Raw genomic sequence first — 23392 nt, 5'->3', positions numbered from 1 at the left:
TGCCTTCTGATCTCCGTGGCTTCTGATGGGAAATCAGCTACTAAGCTTATTGAGGATCAAGTATGTATGATAAATTGCTTTTCTTTTGCTGCTTTTGAGATTTTCTTTGTCTTTCTAGGTATGGCTCTCTTTGAGTTTAGCCTATTTGGAATTTATTGAGCTGTTTGGACATGTAGATTACTGTTTTTCATCAAATTTGGGTGTTTTTGGTCATGATTTCTTCAAAGGTTCTTTGTGCCCCTTTCTGTCTTCTCCTTCTGGGACTCTTGGTATGTGTGTGTTGGTAGACTTGAGGATTATCCCACAGCATTCTGAAACTTTGTTCATTTTGCCTCATTCTTTAATTCTTCAGACTGATAATCTCAGTTGACCTAGCCTCAATTTGATTCTTTCTTCCACAGTTCACACCTGCTCTTGGACCCCTCTAGTGAATTTTTCATTTCAGTTACTGTATTTTTCAATTCCAGAACTGTGACTTTTTGAAAAATAACAACTCTCTTTATTGAAATTTTATATTTGGTAAGCCATCATCCTCATACGTCCCTTTAGTTTTTGTTTTTTTAGACATTGTTTCTTTTAGTTCTATGACCATTTTTAAATAGCTTATTTTGTTTTATTTTTTTAAAAGATTTTATTTATTTATTTGAGCAAGCAAGCAAGAGCGAGGGAGAGAGAGCACACCCAAGCAGGGGGAGAGGCAGAGGGAGAGGGAGAGGGAGAAGCAGACTCCCTGCTGAGCAAGGAGCCTGACGGGGAGGAGGGCTGGATCTGAAGACTCTCGATCGCAGGACCCTGGGATCATGACCTGAGCTAAAGGCAGACCCTTAACTGACTGAGCCACCCAGGCACCCCAGCTTCTGGTCATTTTCTTTAAACCAGTTTTTTCATTTCTTTTATGAGAAAAAGAACTTTTGGAGGTCTTTATTCTGTCATTTTCTCTGACATTCCAAATTAATTTTGAGTTAAAATGTGCTAAAATTTCCCAGGAGCTTCCTGTGATTATACCTAAATATTTTTGTACATATATATATATACATATACATGCATGTTTGTATTTCTTTATTAACGTTAACACACATTTGTTTTGGAAATATGAAGGAATAACCTTGGCTGTCCTTATTATGTAACAGTGTGGGCTAAACCTGTGAATCATTGCAGAGAGGGTAGGTGGAGAGAGATGAGTCCAGAAAGATACGTGGGAGTCAGATCATGAAGGGCCCTATCTCTCATACTAAGGAGCCTTCACTTTATCCTGACCATGGAGTTACTGGAGGATTTTTCATAACGGGACTGTTGTGCTAAAAGTTGCATTCTAAAAAGATCCCTTGGACAAGGTGGAAAACTGTGACAACTGGAACAGATGCAAGAGGCAGGAGTAGGGGGTATCAGTTGGATGTGGAGGTTGGAAAAAAGAGAAGAGTTAAGAATGAGATAGAGGTGTTTGGTTTGGATGTCTGGGTGAACAGAAATCTCCTTGGCTGTTTTGCATTGGATATACAGGAAGAGACTTAGGGCCAGACAGTGAATTGCATTTTGGACAAGTTGATACTGAGGTGCCAAAAGGACAGTCAGTTGCAGCTTTCTAGTCGTTGAAGGGGTAAGTGGGCCTGGAGCTCAGGAGAAAGGCCTTTGGGTAGACAGAGAAGTCCTTATGTGGAAATGGAAACTGTTAGGGAGAGTGCAGGAGAAGAGGCTCAGGTCCACAGCACTGGGGAACACCAACTTTTAGGGCAAAATGGTACAGTGTTTACAAGCACAGGCTTTGGATCCGCAAAGCCTCTTGTTAGCATGGTGACCTCAGGCAATTTATTTTTCCTCAATTTCTACATCTGTAAAATGAGCCTAAGAATAGCACAGTTAGAACAGTGCTTATATTTTTAGCTTCATTAAGAGATCTGTGAATAAAGAGCTGCCCAAGAAAGTAAAGAAGAAGGTACTATGAAAAGGAGGGGCTCTAAGATACAATAAGAAATTTTCAAAGAGATCTACAATGTCAAATTCTGCCATTAGGACCGTAAGATAACGACCATGAAGCCTCCGTCTTTAAGCAATGAGCGGCCTCACCAAGAGCAGTTTCGGTGGAATGAAATGAACCAGACTGTAAAGGGTGGAAGAGTGACTAGGGGTCAACAATGACACATCCTTCCCTCCTCTCTCCACGCTTGTCTCTCCCAGTAGATGCTTCCTGAAGGACAGTGAATTTTTGGATCGTATTCTACTTTGTCCAGTCAATTCCAGCCACCAATGGGATAGCAGGTCGCACCAGGTTACCTTTAACTCCTCCACATTTGAGCCGTACACGCCACAGGCGATCTAAGTAACTGATAATACAGGACCTCCTACAGACTCCCTAATTCGTATTATTTGGGGCCAATCGCTCCGCACCAAGCCCAACGCCATGCTTTCCAGGACCACTTCAAGGAGTGTAATTCCCATCGTGGCCACAAGGCGGAGCCCGTCCTCTCCTGTGGACCCTCGGGTCACGACCTCGGAAGCACATCCTCCTCCCAGTCCCGACCGGAGATGGCGGCGGCGGCCCGAGGGCTGTTGTTACCCGCGGCGCGACGGCGGTTTTGGGGTTTCGCGGAGAGGCTTCTGGTTGGAGGCGCAGCTGGGAGGGTGAGCTTCTCTCCACTTGCCTGGGTGCCGCCCGAGACCCGGCCGGGGCTTTCCCTCCGGACCCCGCGCGGGGCACCTGAGTCCTGGGCGCCAGCCCAGCCGTGGAGTCGGCGCCCCGCACCCCCACGGCGGGTCGGCGCCGGCGGCCTGGGATTGGGATGCTCACGGCCCGCCGGGGATGAGGTGACCTTGGTCACCCACCGCGCCTGGGCTGCTAGGAGTGTGGGATGACACTGGTTACCGGCCGCTTCGCCCCAGTTGCCCAGGGGTCATAATGAGTGCGTGTTGATTACTGAAGACACAGTGGTTGCAAATTGGGGGAAATGAAAAAGTGAGATCAGAGTTCTCTTTTAGCCTGAGACTGAGCTTCCTCCTCAGCTGTGCTTTCTGCGAACTCCGGGGTAGCTAAAAGAGAGTTTTGTCAGGATATAGGTCTTTCTCATGAGAACCTCAGGTATGTGGGACTTTTCACGTGTGTCTAAAGGAAAAGAAGAACTGCAGTCAGCGATCAGAGTATCTTGAGCATCTGCCCTTCTTCCTATCTTCTCTTTCTGCCTTTTCGAAAACTTTGTTTTCCTTCAGCAGTGAGAACCCAGATCTCATTCTTTTGTTGTGTATAGGTATCTTTACATTTTTCTCTCCCTTTCTTGCCCCCCCCCCCCAGCTTGTTCCCTCTCTGATGAATATTAAACATGTCCAGGAGAGGTACTGAAACAAAAGCAGTTTCTCTCTGAGACATGTATCATATGACCTCACTGATACGAGGAATTCTTTTTTTTTTATTTTTTATTTTAAAATATTTATTTATTTGACAGAGAGAGACAGCGAGAGAGGGAACACAAGCAGGGGGAGTGGGAGAGGGAGAAGCAGGCTTCCCGCCGAGCAGGGAGCCCGATGCGGGGCTCGATCCCAGGACCCTGGGACCATGACCTGAGCCGAAGGTAGACGCTTAACGGCTGAGCCACCCAGGCGCCCCTGATATGAGGAATTCTTAATCTCAGGAAACAAACTGAGGGTTGCTGGAGTGGTGGGGGGTGGGAGGGATGGGGTGGCTGGGTGATAGACACTGGGGAGGGTATGTGCTATGGCGAGTGCTGTGAATTGTACAAGACTGATGAATCACAGACCTGTACCTCTGAAACAATGCAAGATATGTTAGGAAAAAAAAGAAGATAGCAGGAGGGGAAGAATGAAGGGGGTAAATCGGAGGGGGAGACGAACCATGAGAGACGATGGACTCTGAGAAACAAACTGAGGGTTCTAGAGGGGAGGGGGGTGGGGGATGGGTTGGCCTGGTGATGGGTATTAAAGAGGGCACGTACTGCGTGGAGCACTGGGTGTTATACGCAAACAATGAATCATGGAACACTACATCAAAAACTAATGGTATAATGTATGGCGATGAACATAACAATAAAAAAATAAAAACAGTTTCTCTCTGGATAATGATAATAACTGCTTGTTTTCCTTAGGGGAAAGGCATGTTTGTAGGCACTTAGTTGGCTTTAGGAGTGGTTAAGCAAGGTTCCTGAGCCAGGCAAAGGGGTGGGTCCCAGTGGAACAAAAATTAAGGAGGAAAGAGTACTTTATAGTCTCTGGGATAGATTTGGTTTTCTAACCAACATTTAATATCAGAATAGTGATGTGTTTTGCTTCCTCTTTGCCACCCCTTCACCCCCAACTAGTCATATTTTGGAGGGAACAGATTGAGAAGTATACAGGCTGCTACACAGGTTGTTCTGAATGTTCCTGAAACACGAGTAACGCGTTTGGACAACGGACTCAGAGTGGCCTCTGAAGACTCTGGCCTCTCAACATGCACGGTAAGTGATTCCAGCAACCACTGTTTAGGTGACCCCCTCATTAGGAGAGAGCAGATTGTTGATTTAAATCTCAGCTTTTTATTGGCTGGTGGTGGTTGAAGAATAGTGACAGTTATTTTGCCTTGACAGATGACTCTCACTTGCGACTCTTTCACTTTCATAGCAAGTGTGTGTGTACCTTGTTTAGGGTCTACATCTGGTTCTTACAGCCTGTTGTGTTATTGTTAGTGATGTTGATAATAGTGAAATAAGTACATTCTCTAGGCTACTCTGTGCCGGCTGTTCTTACATATATTGTCTTATTTCATCTTTAAAATAATTCTTTGTAGGAGGCGCCATCACACCCAATTGAGGGGCAAGTTCAGAAAAGTTAAATGGTTCTGTCCAAGGTCACACAGCTAATGCATGACAGAGCCAGGATTTGAACCTAGATTTTCTGACAATCTCTAGTGTTCTTTATAACTGTAGTTGTTAATTGGCTGTACTAACAAGTTGGGCTAAAAATCTGGGTCCTCTGTGAAACTGGCAAGTAGATACTTTAGCACCCAGCAATAGCTCGATGACCAAAATTTTTAAGTCTCATAGTTCACAGGAATGTGTTGTCAATTCACTGAAGTCAAGAAAACTTGAGTGTTAGGATTGGAAAGCATTTGTCAAAAAAAAGGAAGAAGATTGCCCCTCTCTCCACTTCCATTCCCCCAAAAGAGAAAACGAGGTTTCATTTGATTTTTCCTTGATTTACATTAAGGTTGGGCTCTGGATTGATGCTGGAAGTCGATATGAAAATGAGAAGAATAATGGCACAGCTCACTTTTTGGAGCATATGGCTTTCAAGGCAAGTTGTAAGACTTTACAAAAATACATTTTCTTTAAACTTCTTTAAATCTCAATCTCAAGGGCACCGGGGTGGCTCAGTCGTTAAGCGTCTGCCTTCAGCTCAGGTCATGGTCCCAGGGTCCTGGGATCGAGCCCCACATCAGGCTCCCTGCTCCGAGGGAAGCCTGCTTCTCCCTCTCCCTGCCACTCCCCGTTTGTGCTCTCTCTCTCTGTCAAATAAAATCTTTAAAAAAAAAAATCTCAGGTAAGAACTATATCAATAGTAGGTGTATATATATATATATGTATATATATATATATATATAAAAGATTTTTTTATTTGAGAGCATGCACGTGTGCATGTGGGTTGGGGAGGGGTAGAGGGAAAGCGAGAGAGAATCTCCAGAAGACTCCCCTCCCCTGAGTGCAGAGCCCCACTCAGGACTCGATTTCATGACCCTAAGATCATGACCTGAGCTGAAACCAAGTCAGACGCTCAACCGACTGAGCCACCCAAGTGCCCCCAGTAGTATAGTCTATTTTATTTATTTAATCTTTTCTTTTTTTCCACAATAATTATCTGAAATAATTACTGAAAGTTGCTTCGTAGAGTTGAAACAAGAATTTTCTCGGGATGTAAGGGTCATCTGTAAGTACATCACTGTTTTTGAGGCCCGATGCACTTCTAGTTTTTACCTTTTTTATTTTATTTTATTTTATTTAAAGATTTTATTTGAGAGAGAGAGAAAGAGAGCACGAGAGGGAAGAGGGTCAGAGGGAGCAGCAGACTCCCTGCTGAGCAGGGACCCCGATGTGGGACTTGATCCTGGGACTCCAGGGTCATGACCTGAGCCGAAGGCAGTCGCTTAACCAAGTGAGCCACCCAGGCGCCCTAGGTTTTAGCTTTTTTAAAGATTTTATTTATTTATTTGACAGAGAAAGCACAAGCAAGGAGAGTGGCAGGCAGAGGGAGAGGGAGAAGCGGGCTCTCCACTGAGCAGGGAGCCCAAAACGGGGCTCGATCTCAGGATCCTGGGATCATGACCTGAACTGAAGGCAGATGCTTAATGGACTAAGCCACCCAGGCGCCCCCCGGATGCACTTGAGAAATCAAATTTAGTCCTTGCATGAAACTGACATTGCTTATGTCCTCATATTCATTGTCTGAAGTGTTTAGATAAAGGAAGGTACCATAATTTTCTTTTTCTTCTTTTTTTGTTTCAGGGCACCAAAAAGAGATCCCAGTTAGATCTGGAACTTGAGATTGAAAACATGGGTGCTCATCTCAATGCCTATACCTCCAGAGAGCAGACTGTATATTATGCCAAAGCATTCTCTAAAGATTTGCCGAGAGGTATTGTTATTATGTATGGTGCAGATAGGTAATTTTCACAAGTTCAAAAATCATCTAATACTGTTTTTACTTTGTCTGTTGTGAAAGAGTAACCCTCAGAAATGTGAAAAAATGAATCAAACTCTGGGTGAGGGGGCCCCTATTTTTATTTTTTTCTGTAAATATGACAGATGGCATCAAATAGTTGTAAGCTGCAAGACTTGTACAAACCAGGCCCTAACACTTGATTCAAAAATACTTTCTCCAGAGCCATGTGTGTGTAGTGAAATGTTTTTAATGCCTTAGCAGTCTGTCGATGATTTCCTTTGCTATGCAGAAGCTTTTTAGTGTGATGTAGTCCCACTTGTTTTTTATTTTGTTGCTTTTGGTGTCAGTTCAAAGAAAAAAATCATCACTAAGACCTATGTCAAGGTATTTTTACTGCCTGTGTTTTCTTCTGGGAGTTGCATGGTTTCAGATTTTATGTTCAAGTCCTTACCCATTTTTAGTTAATTTTTGTATATTGTGTAAGATAGTGGTAGTTTCTTTTCTTTTTTTTAAGGTTTTTAAAATTTATTTGACAGCGAGTGAGCACACAAGCAGGGGGAGTGGCAGGCAGAGGGAGAGGGAGAAGCAGGCTTCCCACTGAGCAAGGGGATACGGTATGGGGCTACGGGGCTCAGGGCTCTATCCCAGGACCCTGGGATCATGACCTGAGCTGAAGGCAGACCTTAACCGACTGAGCCACCCAGGTGCCCCAAGATAGTGGCAGTTTCATTCTTTTGCATGTGGCTGCCCAGATTTCCCAACAGCATTTATTGAAGAGACTGTCCTTTCCCATTGCATATTCTTGGTTCTTCTGTTGTAAATTAATTGACCATGTACGTGTGGGTTTATTTCTGGGTTCTCTGTTCTGTTATATTCATCTAGGTATCTCTTTTTATGCCAGTAGCATACTGTTTTGACTACTGTAGCTTTGTAATATAGTTCGAAGTGAGGGAGTGTGATGTCTCCAGCTTTGTTCTTTCTCAAGATTGCTTTGGCTATTTGGGATTTTTTGTCATTTCATACAAATTTTAGGATTCTTTGTTCTAATTCTGTGAAAAATGCCATTGGAATTTTGATAGGGATTGCATTGAATCTCCAGATTGCTTTGGATAGTAATGGACATTTTGATATTCTTCTAATCCATGAGGATGGAAGAGCTTTCCATTTACTTGTGTCATCTTCAGTTTCTTTCCTTAATGTCTTGTAGTTTTCAGTTTGTCTTTTAACCTCCTTATAAGTTTAATCCTAGATATTTAATTCTTTTTTGATGCAGTTGTAAATGGGATTGTTTTCTTAGTTTCTTCTAGTTCATTAGTAGTGTATAGAAATGCAACAGGTTTTTGTACGTTGATTTTGTATCCTGCAACTTTACTGGATTTACTAATTCTAAGGGTTTTTGATGGAGTCTTTAGGGTTTTCTGTGTATAATGTGTTATCTGCAAACAGTGACAGTTTGGGTTGTTTCTAAATCGGATACCTTTTGTTTTGTTTTCTTGTGTAATTGGTTATTAGGAGCAACTTTTTTTTTAATTCCCTGTTCTATACAAAAACAACTACCACCTGCAAGTAAATAAAATAAAATTTTATAACATGGTAGTCTAACTTGTATTACAACCAATTAAAATGACAACAGTGGGGAGGGTGTGTTGGTTTGAATTGCAAAAAACCTTTGTAAGGTTCTTAATGATTTCCTTGACACGTTTTCACCCCAGGACTAGTTAGGGACTAAGCACAGGTAGGCCAGGCTACTTTAAAGAGATGTTCATTCTAGCTCCTCCCTCTCCTTCTTCTACACAGGAAACAGCAGGGAAAGCAAAAAAAGAGGACTAGAGAAAGGACAAGACAAGGTAGAAGACCATTTTTTTCCTCCTGGCTTTTGGTTGGGAAGGACAGAGCCCTTGCCAGTGGCAGTGGCAAAGCCCGAGAGCTCCTTGAGGAATCCACAGTGGAAGTGCTCTCTGAAGCAGCTCTCTTTTGGGGGGTTTGCTTGAGGCTTTTCGTCCCCTCAGTTGGGTGAAGTCTGGTGTATGAGGTAATAACATGATGTTCCAGACTAGCAGTCTCCAAATGTTTATGATCACCCAGCCTTATTGGTAAGAGATGTGATTATATATCAGTATAGGTATATTTACAAATTAAATACATATACTACTACGGAATATTAAATATACATTAAAAAGAAAGATTCTGATTTTTTTTTTTTAAGATTTTATTTATTTATTTGAGAGAGACACAGCGAGAGCAGGAACACAAGCAGGGGGAGTAGGAGAGGGAGAAGCAGGCTTCCCATGGAGCAGGGAGCCCGATGCAGGGCTCGATCCCAGGACCCTGGGACCATGACCTGAGCCGAAGGCAGCCGCGTAACGACTGAGCCACCCAGGCGCCCCGAAAGATTCTGATTAAAACATAAATTACAGGAAGTATGAACTCCCACTTGAGCAAACCCCAGTCTAGACTACCAATCCCATATAAGCGGAGTCTTCACACAGGATTCCTTGTCCTCCCCTGTGTCTTTGGACTCTTCATCACCCATCATGGCCTCTGGTTTTCGTCTGCAGATGGTTTTTATTTGGTCTTACAGAATTTTTTCCTTTTGGTCATGATCTCTGCCCCAGTTTACTTTGGTCTCGCAATCTTCTTCCTCATGTTGGGCAGTCTAGAGGTAACTAATTATAGTTGGAATGTAACATAATTGCTTCTGAGACAGTGACTCTTAAAGTGAACATAAAGGAGGAACAAGTTTGCACTAGAGTTAAAAAAAAAAAAAAGAAACTAAAGATTACAGATGTTTCATATTTACTAAAATTTAGATTGTGATTGCAACTACGTACTAATTCTTGAAGAATAGATAAGGTTTTTCCTTTTTGGAGAAGTATGTAATTTTTCTGATAAAATTGCTTAACAGCACGTAGTAGGATATCTTTGAGTTCACTTTTGGCTTTTTGCAAATTAGGGTCATTCTTGTCTAAAGATTTGAGGGCTTCACCAGTTTTTCCCAAGGGTCACTTTTAATCTTTTGGAATACCTATCCTTTTCTTCATGTTAACTCTCCATCTCTGTTAGATCATCATTTATCAGTGATTTTGCTAATGGTGAGACTTACAGCCAACATGGATCCAATGGGTGGAAACAGGCACTGGGATTAAGTTAATTGGGGAAGGATATTTGAGAAGACACTGATTCTGTAAGTGGTTCATTGGGGGCATATTTTAGATTATGCTGTTTCTTGCCTTCTTTATGTGGCAGCCTCATTGCTATGGGAACCAGGGTAGCAAATACTTGGGTGCTGTGGATCCTCTGTAGGTACTTAGGTGTTCTAACGCAGATAATTTTCTACTTTGTAATTTTCATACAGAACAATGTATACTCGTGTGCAGATTCTGTGGCATGTCTGAAGTGGTAGAGTCATTACAAGTGTTGTGGGGACTTTTGACAAATGTAGGAATTTTCCTCAAGTTCTTCTGTACCACAGGGGTTTATATTTTATATTTTTAATTTTAATATTGTCCTTTTAGGTATTTTGACTCTATAGAAAAATTTGTTTCTTCCTAATCATTTAGTCAAAATTGAATGATGCTCAGTGTCATGGTTTCTGATGCTAGTTTAATAGAGCTTAATATTGAAAATTAAGATTCTTAGTGTTTCTTCTTTTATTTTCAATTAGCTGTAGAAATTCTTGCTGATATAATACAAAACAGCACATTGGGAGAAGCAGAGATTGAACGTGAGCGTGGAGTAATCCTTAGAGAGATGCAGGAAGTTGAAACCAATTTGCAGGAAGTTGTTTTTGATTATCTTCATGCTACAGCTTATCAAAATACTGCACTTGGACGGACAATTTTGGGACCAACTGAAAATATCAAGTAGGTATAATTCTCAAGATTTTTTTTTTTGGAGAAAAATTTGAGTTTTGAAAATTAACATTCAGAAACATTCAAAAAGTATGTTTCAAAATGTAATTTTTTTCCTGCCTGATAATGCAGATGAAATTGTGTTTAGCTACATTTTAGCCCCACCTAACTCCCAGGTGTCTGCACTCATGGATACTACTGACATAACAAGTAATGGTATCAGCTTGATATAAAAAAGTTGAAATTGTTTTGATACTTGTTGCCCATATCCCTTTTTCTGACTGCATTTAACTTAGAGCCTTTAAGGTCCAATTTAATGTCAGGTATGTTATATGAAGATCTGTGCTTTTTAGTTTCCTTTTATATTGCTTTTCTTACTCCGTTTACAGATCTATAAATCGTAAGGATTTGGTGGATTATATAACCACACATTATAAGGGGCCAAGAATAGTACTTGCTGCTGCTGGAGGTTAGTTGATTTACACTTCTGTATCTGTTTTAAACACAGTCATAAAGTGTTGTGCTTATTAGTTTGCTCCTGTTAGGACATGTCCTGGGATTTATTATTTACTGAGCAAATTGTTTCATATGCTGGTTAAGGGGAATGTACAGCACTGGAAATAGACTTTTCCTGCCTTTCGTAGAGTTTTTTTAATAGAAGAACTTACATAAGTGTTTACACATAATGGAATTTACTTGCAAGGAAGGGCAAATGAACAAACCGGGTGGTAATGACATTTGGGGGAAAGTGTACTAGAGTTTGGGAATCTCTTGAGATTTTAAAATTACTTTTTGAGAACCAACTTCATCCTTGGTCAGGCATGAAATGGGTGTGTTCTGTTGCTCATGTTTTGATTTATTCATTCAGTAGAGCTAATTACTGAGAAGGGGAAGTATATAGGGAACTATTGAGAGTGTTTAGTGGGAATCCAAACATCTAGGTGGCATCAGGACAAGGCTTCCCTCGAGACACGTTTGAAGCCAGTGAATGAAAGAAAATTCCCATTAGATACTGCTGGATTTCCTGAATTTAGGCAAACAGTACACTTTATTGGTTTCCAGGTTTGTTTTCTCTTTGACTTTTTAGGTAAAGCAAAGATAGATGGGTGTTCTTTTGTGTAGATTTAATTTTTCTCTCTTTAGAAATGACAAATTAAAATTCTAGTTGCCCTGGATAGACTCCTGAGCTAATTACTTGGGAATAATGGAGAAGATGAGGGTTAAGTCTAACATGTTATTCATTGGCCTCTGAAACTAAATCATGTTACCTTTGTAGAGTGCACTCTGAGATTCTGTTGAGCAATATCGTTTCTAAAATGGCTGGTGCTGACTGGGGGGGGTCTACATTTGAAACTGCCTGGGAAACAGGAAGACCTAGTGAGAGGAGGCCTCAACCACCACGCTGTCTGGGATGTCTCTGCCCTTGTTGGTGGCATATGGACAGTGGGTTTAATCGTAGTTCATAGGTTCATCTTGACATTGCTGAAGTTGGGGTATCTTACAGTTAAGGGCCTATCCTATATTAGATTTTGTCTTTTTGATACATAAGTGATGATGAGCCTTATAAACAGTAGCTTCTTAAATTCAATGAAAAAGACCAGATCTAGCTTCATAAAAAGCATTTTTTGGCTCCCTGCCTTTTGGATAAGGATATGCAGAGGTTTTGGAGCAGGAACTGAGTATCTGGAATGTCCAATCAATTGGGAGGGCTATAGGTGAAGTTAATAAAACAATGGAAGTTGGTGGTGTCAGGTGCTGAGAACTGTGTGCACGTCCATGGTTTTTCATTCTGCTTGTCATTCATGGAACATCGGGCTCTTCCTGTTGTTTTGTCACCCTCTGGATTGATAGCCAAGGCAGCTCTCCTACACAGTGCTTCTGAACACGTGCATTCATACATGGTCTTGTTTTATATCACAGATTGGTTTAGGGAAATATGGGTGTAAGTTGTGCTTTTACGTTTTAAAGGAAGGCTTCATATAAAGAACCTTCATGGCAGTATCTTAAAGCACTTGCCACATGCCTAAATTTGTTTTCTAAGTTTGTCTTTGTGTTTATCCTTCACTGAACCTGTTTGGGTCATGAGTTTGAACAGTCATGTATATAGAATTCTTAGGTTTTGGCCGGCCAGCAGTGAATGTTTGGATAGCTATGAATTTATTCAGAAATTTAGATGATGATATTTTGTTCCTGAATTCTGGTAGCAGAGCGCAGAGAACAAAGCTCATATTCATATTTACATTCTTTTCCACTTAAAATTCTCTACTGAAACGTGATTTTGCGAATTTGCATTCTAGGACTTTTAGTAATAGAACATGATTCTGTATAGAATGTGGTATTTTCAAGCTGTCTTATCCTTAGCTGTGAATTTGTTGATGAAAACTTAATTGTTCTACAGACTGAGGAGGCTGTGCAACTTCAAGCTTTGTAACGGCAAGGAGAAGGTGTGCGCTGTATGAGCTTATTCTCTAAAGGCTTTTACCACATTATGCCACCTGGAGTTTATTGTAAAACAAAGTGTGGCAGCTAGTTGTCTGCTTTAGATCGTGCTGCTACTAGATATATGAAATGTTTTCCTTCAATTTAGGAGTTTCCCATGATGAACTGCTTGAGTTAGCAAAGTTTCATTTTGGTGACTCTCTGTCCACACACGAAGGAGAAACACCAGCTCTGCCTCCCTGCGAATTCACAGGAAGTGAGGTAGGGCAAGCCTCCGGAGCTAGTGTTTAGCCCTTTGGGTTTCTTGTGTTGTATTTATGAATGAGTGTACAAAATGTGCTTATTTCTAACAGGAGTGAAATGGAAGAAACCAGAGGCTTAAATTGAAAGAAAAAGGCAAGAGGATGGATTTATGCACATATATTCCCTGTTATTTAACCACCTCTCTCTTAAGGAAGCAAGGTTTTGAGGGGAATGTCATAATTTGCTCTTTCTGTGCTTTTTCTTTGACACTATGCCCATTTATGTATTTTGAGGTATGAAATTGTATTTTTAAAACACCCCAAGTTTTGACTTTCACTTCAGGTTAAGTTGTGCCCACAGTACATTCCTGGGAGTAGCTGTTAAGAGAACTCGCAGAGAATTGGCTACTTGTCAGCTGTAGCCTTCGGCTCATCAGCAGCCTCCTTTGCCAAGTTAGGGATGACGTTTCAAAGGACTACGTGGAGAGAGAGGTCTGCTGTTGGCCGATGCGCAGAACTGTGTAGCATTGGTGGTACGAGAATAAGCCTGTTATGTCATCATTAGAATACTAGCTGATCTCTACCAGTGAAATAATCTAATCCTTTTTGACCAGGTGATCAGCTGGTGGCTACGTCTATAGTATTTCAATTGCAGATCTTTTGGTGTTCTTTCCAGAACTCAAGAAATTTTTCCAGATTGGACTGTTCAATGTAATGTGGCATTACTAAACCTTCTTTCTTATTAAGCCTGTTACGCAGTGGCAATCTTAACCAGAGTTGTTTTCTTGGTCTTAACTAGATAAGAGTGAGGGATGACAAGATGCCTTTGGCGCATCTTGCAGTAGCTGTTGAGGCCGTTGGTTGGGCACATCCAGATACAATCTGTCTCATGGTTGCAAATACACTGATTGGCAACTGGGATCGCTCTTTTGGAGGAGGAATGGTAAGTGATTTTAAAAATAATGTTCCATAATAAATGGCAAGGTGGAACTCTGTACTGTGAATTGACAAGATATAAACTGATCCTGGATTGCATCTGGGCCAGAAAAGAATTTTTTGTGTGGGTGCCGTAAAGTTTATAAGTTGGATAGGTGGCCAAAATTTGAATAAGGATAGAATTCACTAATAGTACCGTATCAGTGTTAATCTACTTTTCATGATTGTATGGAGGTTAATTTCCTGGTTTTTCGGAAGTGTACACAAAGCATTTAAGGGTAAAAAGCATCAGATCTTTCAGCGTACTCTCAAACAGCTGAAAAATTTTGTTAAATGATAAACATGGTAAAGTAATGGTTCTTAGGGAATTTGGATAAGGGGAATTGCTTGTACTATTTTTGTAACTTTGCTGTCTGAAATTACTTCAGAATACAAAGTATGTACTCAAAGATTTCAACATAATACATATAAATATCTTAGGCTTCACGTGCAATAATATTTCAAATCTTTAAGCATACACAGCCAAGAGCCCTACAAATTGGGCTGATCACAGCAGTGAATTACTCTAGAAGTGCTGTAGCTACCGTGTTAATTACAAGGTTTCATTGCTTTTACATTGTGCATTTTCTGGGGATACACTGGGCTGGTGAGAAGTATGGTTCTTAGTCCCGTTGAATTTTAACTTCTGGAGATGTTGCTAGATAGAAACTTCACACGTTGGGGCATTCACTATTTGCCACAGAATTCATTTTTCTTTCTGGTAATTTGGGCACATACACCTGCAGTTCTCTTAGACAATGTTTTTCCTTACAGAATCTTTCTAGCAAGCTGGCCCAGCTCACCTGTCACGGCAACCTCTGTCATAGCTTCCAGTCCTTCAACACTTCCTACACAGATACGGGATTGTGGGGGATCTACATGGTCTGTGAACCAGCCACCATTGCAGACATGCTACGTGTTGTTCAAAAAGAATGGTGAGAAAGTAAATCTTGCTTAGAATTCACATTTTAAACTAGTTTCCTCCTCACATGTTGGTGATTGGTTTTGATGGGGGACGTAATCAAGAGAACAAGACTGAAGAGTAGCAGTTGTTGCCATGTTTTTAAAGATCACAAGAGGTTTCTTCTAAGTCTCATGTGAAGCTGACTTTATCCTGTAGGAAATTCTTAATCTTTACAAAGTGGATTACTTCAGAAAGAAGATCCTAAAAGTTTGCTTGGAAAATATCTCCACAAGTCACCTGGCCTGGAAAGGTGGTATTATGCCAATGAATCTGAAGTTACCATTGCTAAAAGAAAAATGTATTGTTTTACTCCGAACTGGTGCCTTGAGACAGAGGCAGAAAGGCCCACGCTGCTTGGAAAACTTCCTTAGCTCTGCTTCCTCTCCTCCACCATTCTTAAATGGCTTATAGGTCTCTATATCTCGTCAACTGGGGGGGTTTAATTGTTAATTAGTAGGCTTAAGTTAGACTCCACTGGATTCTTTTGAGAAACCAGTGGGGTCTCCAGACCTGTTCTCTAGCATATCAGATCCTAACATGGGAACTGGCGAAGTGTTTCTCAAAATGTGGTCAGCCTTCTTTCATGTTGGATTGAACCTCTATCTGTGATCATGCTACTTTGGAGAGATTAATGATACCAGGAAAATGAAGAATCAGTAACATTTTAGCTTTTGTGTAGCTACTGGGATCATGAAAATTTCAACTTTTCATTAATTTGAAGTCATAATCACTTGTATGTTGTGGTGCAGTTCATAGATTATAGCATCATATCTTTAAGTCATTGACTCAAAAAGCACGTAACCTTTTCAAACTACTTGACATTTTCATTTTTCCCAATGGTTTTAGGATGCGACTCTGTACAAGTGTAACTGAAAGTGAAGTTGCTCGAGCCAAAAATCTTCTGAAAACAAACATGTTGTTGCAACTCGACGGTAAGAATAAAGACCTACATTCTATTTTCCTAGGGTTGATCTGTATTCCAAGACTCAAGTTTTTCCTTCTCTTTTAAACAGGTTCTACCCCAATCTGTGAAGATATTGGTAGACAGATGTTATGCTATAACAGAAGAATTCCCATCCCTGAGCTTGAAGCAAGAATTGATGTAAGTAGTCTTTAGATACTGTAGGCACTTGTATAAAAGTTCCTTGTTACAAAAGCTGAAAATATGTATCATAAATCCCTGCTAAGTTCTAGGTGTAGAGTCTTTTTGTCTTTCCTACACAAAGCTCCGAATGGCTGGGATCTTCTCTCTTTCAGGCTGTAAATGCTGAGACAGTTCAAGAAGTGTGCACCAAATATATTTATGATAAGAGCCCAGCTCTTGCTGCTGTCGGTAAGCCCGGCTCCTTTTCTCTCACGCACAAAGTGACTAATACTTGTCCTTCATTCACTTTTAACTGTCTTCTTTTAATCCGTAGGTCCCATTGAACAACTGCCAGAGTTTAACCAGATTCGCAGGAACATGTGCTGGCTTCGTGATTAAAATGCTCCTACTCAAAATATTTTGAACATGTGTATTTATAAGGCTAACAGATCTGCAAGTTTTAAGCTCCCGGTCCCTAAAGAAAAAAATAAAAACATGTATACTTGGAAATTTGAATGAAACACTGCGTCCGACTTTGAAAGGATAAGACCACCACAGTGAACGGTAGATCAGCACACTTTCAAATTATCACTCTACTTTTAAGAATGAAAATTTGTACAATATTTTCAGTTTTATTATAAAAATGCACACACAACAAAGATTGTCATAAGTCATTTCTTGGCTCTACTTGCATTCAGCACTTGCTCTTGAGCAGCTTTCTTTGCTTTTACCATCTCGACAAGTTCCTAGGAAGGGAGAAAGGGGTTAGTGAAGACGTTGTTGGAACTGGCATACTTTCCTAGTACCGACTGGCTTTGGTACACGTGGGGAAATCGGTAATGAAGACACCACTGACAAGGCTGAGTTGTACTAACTGCCAGAGCTAGAAAGCTGCTAAGATTTGCCATTTCTTTGTAATATAGTCGAACTGGTAATGGAGTCTAAGTTTTAGAACATCGATCACCTTGTATCGCTTCATGCAGTCCTTCTTTGTGCGGCCAGGCACTGCTTCGGCTATTTTTTCCCATCTTTCAGGTGTATTTACTGGGTACGTTTTTAAAGCTTGTTCCAAAAGCTTCTGTTCTTCTGTTGTCCAAGGGGTGAAATCTGTGCATGGACCTATTTAAGAAAAATTCTTATTTGAAAAATCTTACCCTGATAGAAAATTCTGTTGCAGGACCCTCCCAGATGAGTCTTGGCGCACAGGTATCTTGGTAAGTGGCCATTCAAATCTGTGGTAATTCTGAACAAACTTTTAGAGATGAAACACATGAAAACCTCTAAACTACTAAATGAGAGAAGAAACTTTTAAAATCGTTCACTCCCCCTAAAATATCTCAGGGTTGTTTTTTTTTTTAAATATCCGCCTTATATTGCTGGTGTCTTACAACCTACAACTTACTCACCAGACTGTTGAAAAACACAATCACAAGTCATAAGACAGCTACCTCAAACTTATAGGTGGATGAGACCCTGAAAAGCATTCTCTTTTTACCCTGGAGGAAAGAGCCTAGCAAAATTAAGCCAAGTGCTCTAGGGGCATTAGATTCTGTGTTCCAGTGTGGCATTTTCACCACATCCATCCACTAAATTCTTGCAGTGCTAATGCTAATAAGAACCTCTCTTAAACTAATCGCTTTGTGCTTGACAAGATCTCTCTCTCACACACGCTACCAGAAACAAATGTAGGTCTTCTAAGGATGTAAATGTTATACATCACACTTCCGTAGGAAAACGAAAATGTCAAATAGTTGAAAAGCTGAAGTCAGCTTTTAAATTCCAGGAAGCTCTTAAGTGATTCCTTTCATTGGTCTCAGGCCCACATTTAACACCACAGACTGAATTCATTTCCTCTCTTGGAAAAAAGATGGAGGACATACGGGATTAGGAAAATAAACCCCTTCAGAAACGCCCTCCAAGTGTCCTGGAACTTCCCTTTGTCGCTTACCTCAAGAGTCTAAATAATGCCCAGCCTTGGCCAGACAAAACAAAAACAAAAAACACCCCCAAAAAACAAAAAACCCCATCCCCCAATTTTTGAAACCACAGTTAAATGATTTTTTGTTCTTTGTAAAGCATAAGCCTCTTTAATATTTTCATACTGAAATTTTGGGATAATAAACCAAATTAAGAATACAAGAAAAGTGGGACTTGGAGGACGGGTTAGGTTATCAGTTAGTTAATCCCAAAACCTGTATTTGGAAGGCAGATCCGAAGATTAGGGGAGAACAGATTGGCGGCTCACAAGGGCATCGAGTGAAATAGAACTTTTCCCACCTTTTTTGTCAGCCACTCACAGAAAAAAAGTTCACATCCCAAATGCACATGTATACATGGACAAAAGTGTGACAGATGATACCCACTTATGTAAGAGGTAAAACGCTGGTATTTTTCTATTCGTGACGCGCCTATGGGTCACAATTTGCAGTTTGAAACACACTGGTCCAGGGAAGAACGCCCAAGACAACGTCGGCACCCCAACAGGTTTTAACTAAGTCTTATTTTGAAATGAAGACTCCTGTATGTGCTCCCCAGATAGCCCAAATCTGAACATTTTTACCATGCTTGCTTTTTTCTCTATATAATTAGACATAATTTATTCTGAATCACGTAAGTTGTAGACATGATGCCCTTTACTCAACTTCATTTTTCCTTAAAAACAAGGACATAATTATAGTGTACTTTTCAAAATCAGGAAATCAACCTTGATAAAATACTATTATCTAGTCTGTAGACCTCATTCAAATTTCAAATGACCAAATAGCCTTTAATACTGATTTGTAAAATCTGGTCAACAAAACGAACCCAGCCCCTCCCATAATGCATCTGAAATGGAAGAACTGCAGTTCTCAGTGGTGGCAGGTGAGGTCAATCTGTGACTGTCCTAGAAATGCTTCCTTTCCATCTTCTAATCGGCGAAACGCTTTATTTTCCATTTATTCTGAACATACACCCTAGGTCTGGTCTATCACAGTGTGAGTACATGGCTAGCATTTTCTAAAGAAAAACGATTATAATTACCTTCAAATCGTTCTGAAGGTGTTGCATTGTCTGCTTGAGGCACGACTCCATGTTCTTTTTTAAATTTATCAAAAGCTTTTTTGTTTATATCATCTTTTTGATGAGGGTCTGAGGAAAAAAAATGTATTACAGATCATCTCATTTAGTCTTTCATTAAATTGCACAAATTATTTTAAAAAATATGTATTCAAGGTAGCAAAGAAATTGATTTGCTCACCAAGTTTTTGAAGACTCTTTGCTTTGCCAATAACATCTTTGGCAGTTCTCTTGACTCCAGAAGAAGAGTGTATGTTCATGTAATTAGCGATAACTTCCCATCTAGAGACAGGGATAGGATAAGTTAAGAGGGTAAAATACCCAAATAAAAGCTGGAATGACCCTTCCATTTGTAATGCACAGGGGTTAGCTGTAACACCTACAGAACTAGCTCTAAATTGGTGTGGTCTCATTACTATTACCTGGACTATAGCTTTTGCTTTTCATATGTTTAAACCAATTGCACATAGTCTTGGTTTCAAGTCTATAAAACCCTTACCGACTTCTGTGTACAAAGCAAGAGTAATAAGACCACACATAAAGAGAAATTCTGCAAAGAGCCTTAGTTTCCTCATCTATAGAAAGAGGCTGGATCTTGAAAGCTTCTTCTGAGTTCTAAACTTACACTTTGCAGTAAGTTCTGGTTTGAGGTGGGAAGCAGGAAAGGAGGATTAAGACTGAGAGAAACTTTGGAACCCGACCCAGTCCCCAGGACAAGCCATGATGGAGTAAGCCAGCGCGAGAGTCAAGATTTATGTGTCATAATCTTTAATTTTCCTGAGAAATTAGTGAAGCATCCTCCTGTATATGTGTTGGTGTAAACTGCAAAATCCTGCAGGTTCCAAATGCACTCTTATTTTTCACACTTTCTACTGTGGCACCGAATTCAGTGGAAGGAGTCTGTCTAGACTCAGGCATAACTCTGGAAGTTTCTACTGTAACCAATGCTATTTGGGTGTTGTCTGCATTTTCCCTAGGCTCTAATATGTGCTCAAGAGAAGTTTCATTAGGGGCGCCTGGGTGGCTCAGTTGGTTAAGCGTCTGCCTTCGGCTCAGGTCATGGTCCCAGGCTCCTGGGATCGAGCCCCAGGTCCGTCGGGCTCCCGCACTGAGCAGGGAGCCTGCTTCTCCCTTTCCCTCTGCCCCTCCCTCTGCTTGTGCTCTCATGAACAAATAAAACCTTAAAAAAAAAAAAGTTTCATTAAAACCAGTACCTTGAATTTGTTCCAGCAGGGAAGAGGTTCACAGCTTTAATTAGCAATTGCAGATCATCTTCTGACCAGTTTTTACTGCCATTTCCACTTCCACCAGTTGATTTCTCTGCATTCTTGGACGCTTGGCGCATTCGAGCCTCAGCTTCCTCTTTCTCTTTTCTAATTTGCTCATTTATTTCTTCTATCTACACAAATATCACGGGTAAGTCAGGGACTTAAAACATCTTGCTACACTCCCCCTTTCCAGCTGGGCTCTGTGGTTCGCATCTCTCAGTATTCTCCCCACAATGCCCTACACACCTCCCACGCCAACGCTGAAACCGGCCATCAGGTTTTCACTCCGGCTTTGCCTCACTCGGCCTCCAGGCTGCAGAGCTCTGCTTGAGGCACCGAGAACCACTCTCAGCCTGACCTGCCTTGTACTCATGTCCTGTGACTTCTATTCACCTTGGACAGGACTTGTCAAGTCTACACTGGGTTATTCACCCATAAGGGCCATTTCAAACCTCTCTTTAAGCTCATATCCACTCTTTCAGAAGATAACCTCATTTATTCTCTACCAAAAGGTAAAGGCACCGCAAGTGGCCAGTGTTTTATCTTGAAGTTCCACCCTTCACATTGTTACTTCCAGTCTACCTTCAAACATGCACGAGTAAAAAGGAAGAAAACCTTTATTTGGCCTTGTTGCTTCTGTCAACAGCTCTCTAGGAGTCATCTGTGACTCATTCCCCCCCCCCCGCCATCCCTCATAACCAGTCACCCAGAGCCTGCGATTCCAGTGACTCCCATCATCCCTCACAGCACAAGTCCTTCCAGTCAGAGTCTTAGAACTGGTCACACTTAAATGGCGCATCCTGCCAGCAAAGGCCAGACTGAAAGTACATTAACCCTTTGCTACTCAAACATCTGCAGTAATGGAAAACAGTCGTCATGGTATTAAAAACCTGCTTAATTTCGCTCTACTTTTCCTCACCATCTTCCTCTCCCACTTCTCCCCCTTGCTGCTCCTACCTCTATGTTACGGTTCATGCTTTCCTCTGACCTTTATTTTGGCACTGTCCATCCTCCAAGGCCGGCTCACACCCTTCCCTGAGCCTTCCCTGACCACTCTGCCCTGTACTGGCCACCTCCAGACCTTCCATCTTCTGGTCCTCAGGCCTTTCCTCTTCAGTGTAACTGTTCCTGAGCTCCTTTGGGGCAGCAATAGCATGAGGCATGTCTCCAAACTACCTAGACATAGTGCTATATATGGTAGGTACTAATACTTGTTACACTGAACTGAATTGCTGGGCCTGTTTCCTCATCTGTAAAATAAAAGGTGTACACTAGACAGAACAAAGATTTCTTTTGGTTGTAAATGTTACTATCCTACAAAGATGCTCAAGGAATAGTCAAAACAATTATTTTTTTCTAACTGATTTTGAAAAAACTACAATGAATGTGCTATAATACCACAAACAGTATACATGGTAACAACTTTACAGACTAAATCCAATTTAAAGTAACAATAGCACTTACTAGAAGCAAAACATACTGGGGGACACAGAAAGAAATGAGATTCTTTGCCCTTATTCGTAACTTACATGTTGGGTGGGGAAATACTGAGGTGAAAGCAACACTATAAGCAGAATTAAATGCTAAATAAAGGTAGAAGGGAAGTGGTGTTACCTGTTTTTCCAGAGCAGCCTTTCCTACTTCTTTTGTAGACGATGTGAGTGTTTCATTCAAGCACTGTAAGCTAAAGGAGAAAAGGGGATGAAACTTCATCCTAAGCCCAAGACAAGACTTCAACAGCCCTCCTAGAGTTATACCTTGCAAGTTCAAGTCGATCACAAAGTTTTTCCACTTCTTCCATCATTTTAACCCGCTCTGCCTCATTGTCAGAGAAGTGATTCCAGGTCTAGAAGCACAAGCACAAACATTTTCATCTCTTACCTACTGACATGGAGGAGTATGTCCATAAACACAAGTGCAAAACATTTAAGTTCTCAAGAGACTCCTCAGGTCAATGTATGGCCTTCTGACCATTAACAACCATACTCCCAAGGCTCTCCCTGACCCACTAGCAAGAAAAAGCCATTACCAAGAGGATGGAGGAGTAAAACAGAAAAAAGGTGATGATGTGGAAGATCTCTGGATGTTATAAAAGTCAGAATGATTCCTCGGAGAACCACTTAAGAATCAAGAAATTCTGTATGATGACTCAAAATTCTCTTTGTTGGGCTGTCTATTCTTTCTTTGTTCTTTGTGCTGAACTGTAAAATTTGCTAGAAATTTTAAATGTCAAAGTAAGGAACAGGAGGTATTAGAAAAATTATGATTAAAGATGGTACTCAATGTCTCCCATTCCTTAATTGTCCTTAATGCTTCCTTACTCCACGCAGTCCGGCTCTCGCTAAGGTCCCAGTGCTGCTTTTACTGTCCAAAAGCACTACTGCTTTTCTTCCTGCCTGTCTGGGTCACTCCTTCCCAGGCTCCTCTTCCTCTATCAGTACCTTAACGAGGGTGTATGCATCCTCCACCCTCCTCCCTCTTAACCCTCCTCTCTCTGGGTGATCTACTCACACGGTTCCTAGTGGCACTGAGATAGAGAAGACTTTAGCGATCCCACTCTTGAACCCCAGACTTGTACAGCCAACCACTCACTCAGAATTTCCAGCTGAGCATCTCAATGTGCTCAACAAGCCCTAAACTGCAGTCAACTGGAGCAGGTGGAAATGGCAGTAAACTGAGCTGAGCATTTCCTTTCAGCTTTTTCCTCCTTTGTTTTCTATTTCATTGAATTATACACATCATCCACGCACTGCTCCATGCAGGAAACCAGACATATGTAAATCCTCCTTTACTAACCACCTGCAGCATACAATCAGTGCCACACAGGCAGCAGCCTATCCTACCTCCTAAATACTGGTTCATTTCCTCCACCT

At 41.1% G+C, this 23392-nt stretch overlaps 2 protein-coding genes across 4 annotated transcripts in view; one reads left to right on the top strand and one right to left on the bottom strand.

Annotated features, from left to right (window-relative positions):
* The first annotated feature begins 2510 nt into the window (after positions 1-2510).
* Positions 2511-16849, top strand: PMPCB (peptidase, mitochondrial processing subunit beta). The gene is made up of 13 exons (XM_027573192.1): positions 2511-2619; positions 4305-4442; positions 5191-5277; positions 6483-6612; positions 10304-10502; positions 10880-10959; positions 13078-13190; positions 13971-14114; positions 14921-15081; positions 15957-16042; positions 16124-16212; positions 16368-16443; positions 16529-16849. Exons 1-13 carry the CDS (start codon positions 2524-2526, stop codon positions 16591-16593), a joined length of 1464 nt encoding a protein of 487 aa, XP_027428993.1. The 5' UTR covers positions 2511-2523; the 3' UTR covers positions 16594-16849.
* DNAJC2 (DnaJ heat shock protein family (Hsp40) member C2) overlaps positions 16792-23392 on the bottom strand; it is a 37676-nt gene continuing 31075 nt past the window's right edge. For all 3 annotated transcript variants that reach the window (XM_027573190.1, XM_027573189.1, XM_027573191.2), the window contains exons 11-17: positions 22277-22365; positions 22134-22203; positions 20466-20650; positions 19433-19533; positions 19216-19323; positions 17159-17313; positions 16792-16940 (exon numbers count right to left, since the gene is read on the bottom strand). In XM_027573190.1, the coding sequence (XP_027428991.1) occupies positions 16866-16940; positions 17159-17313; positions 19216-19323; positions 19433-19533; positions 20466-20650; positions 22134-22203; positions 22277-22365 (783 nt within the window). In that variant the 3' untranslated portion in view covers positions 16792-16865. The remainder of the gene's footprint in view (positions 16941-17158; positions 17314-19215; positions 19324-19432; positions 19534-20465; positions 20651-22133; positions 22204-22276; positions 22366-23392) is intronic.

Source organism: Zalophus californianus, chromosome 12 (genome assembly GCF_009762305.2).
Source record: "Zalophus californianus isolate mZalCal1 chromosome 12, mZalCal1.pri.v2, whole genome shotgun sequence".
Taxonomy (NCBI): Eukaryota; Metazoa; Chordata; class Mammalia; order Carnivora; family Otariidae; genus Zalophus; species Zalophus californianus.
Note: the sequence above shows the minus strand (reverse complement) of the source record. Positions and strands in the feature narration are given on the sequence as shown.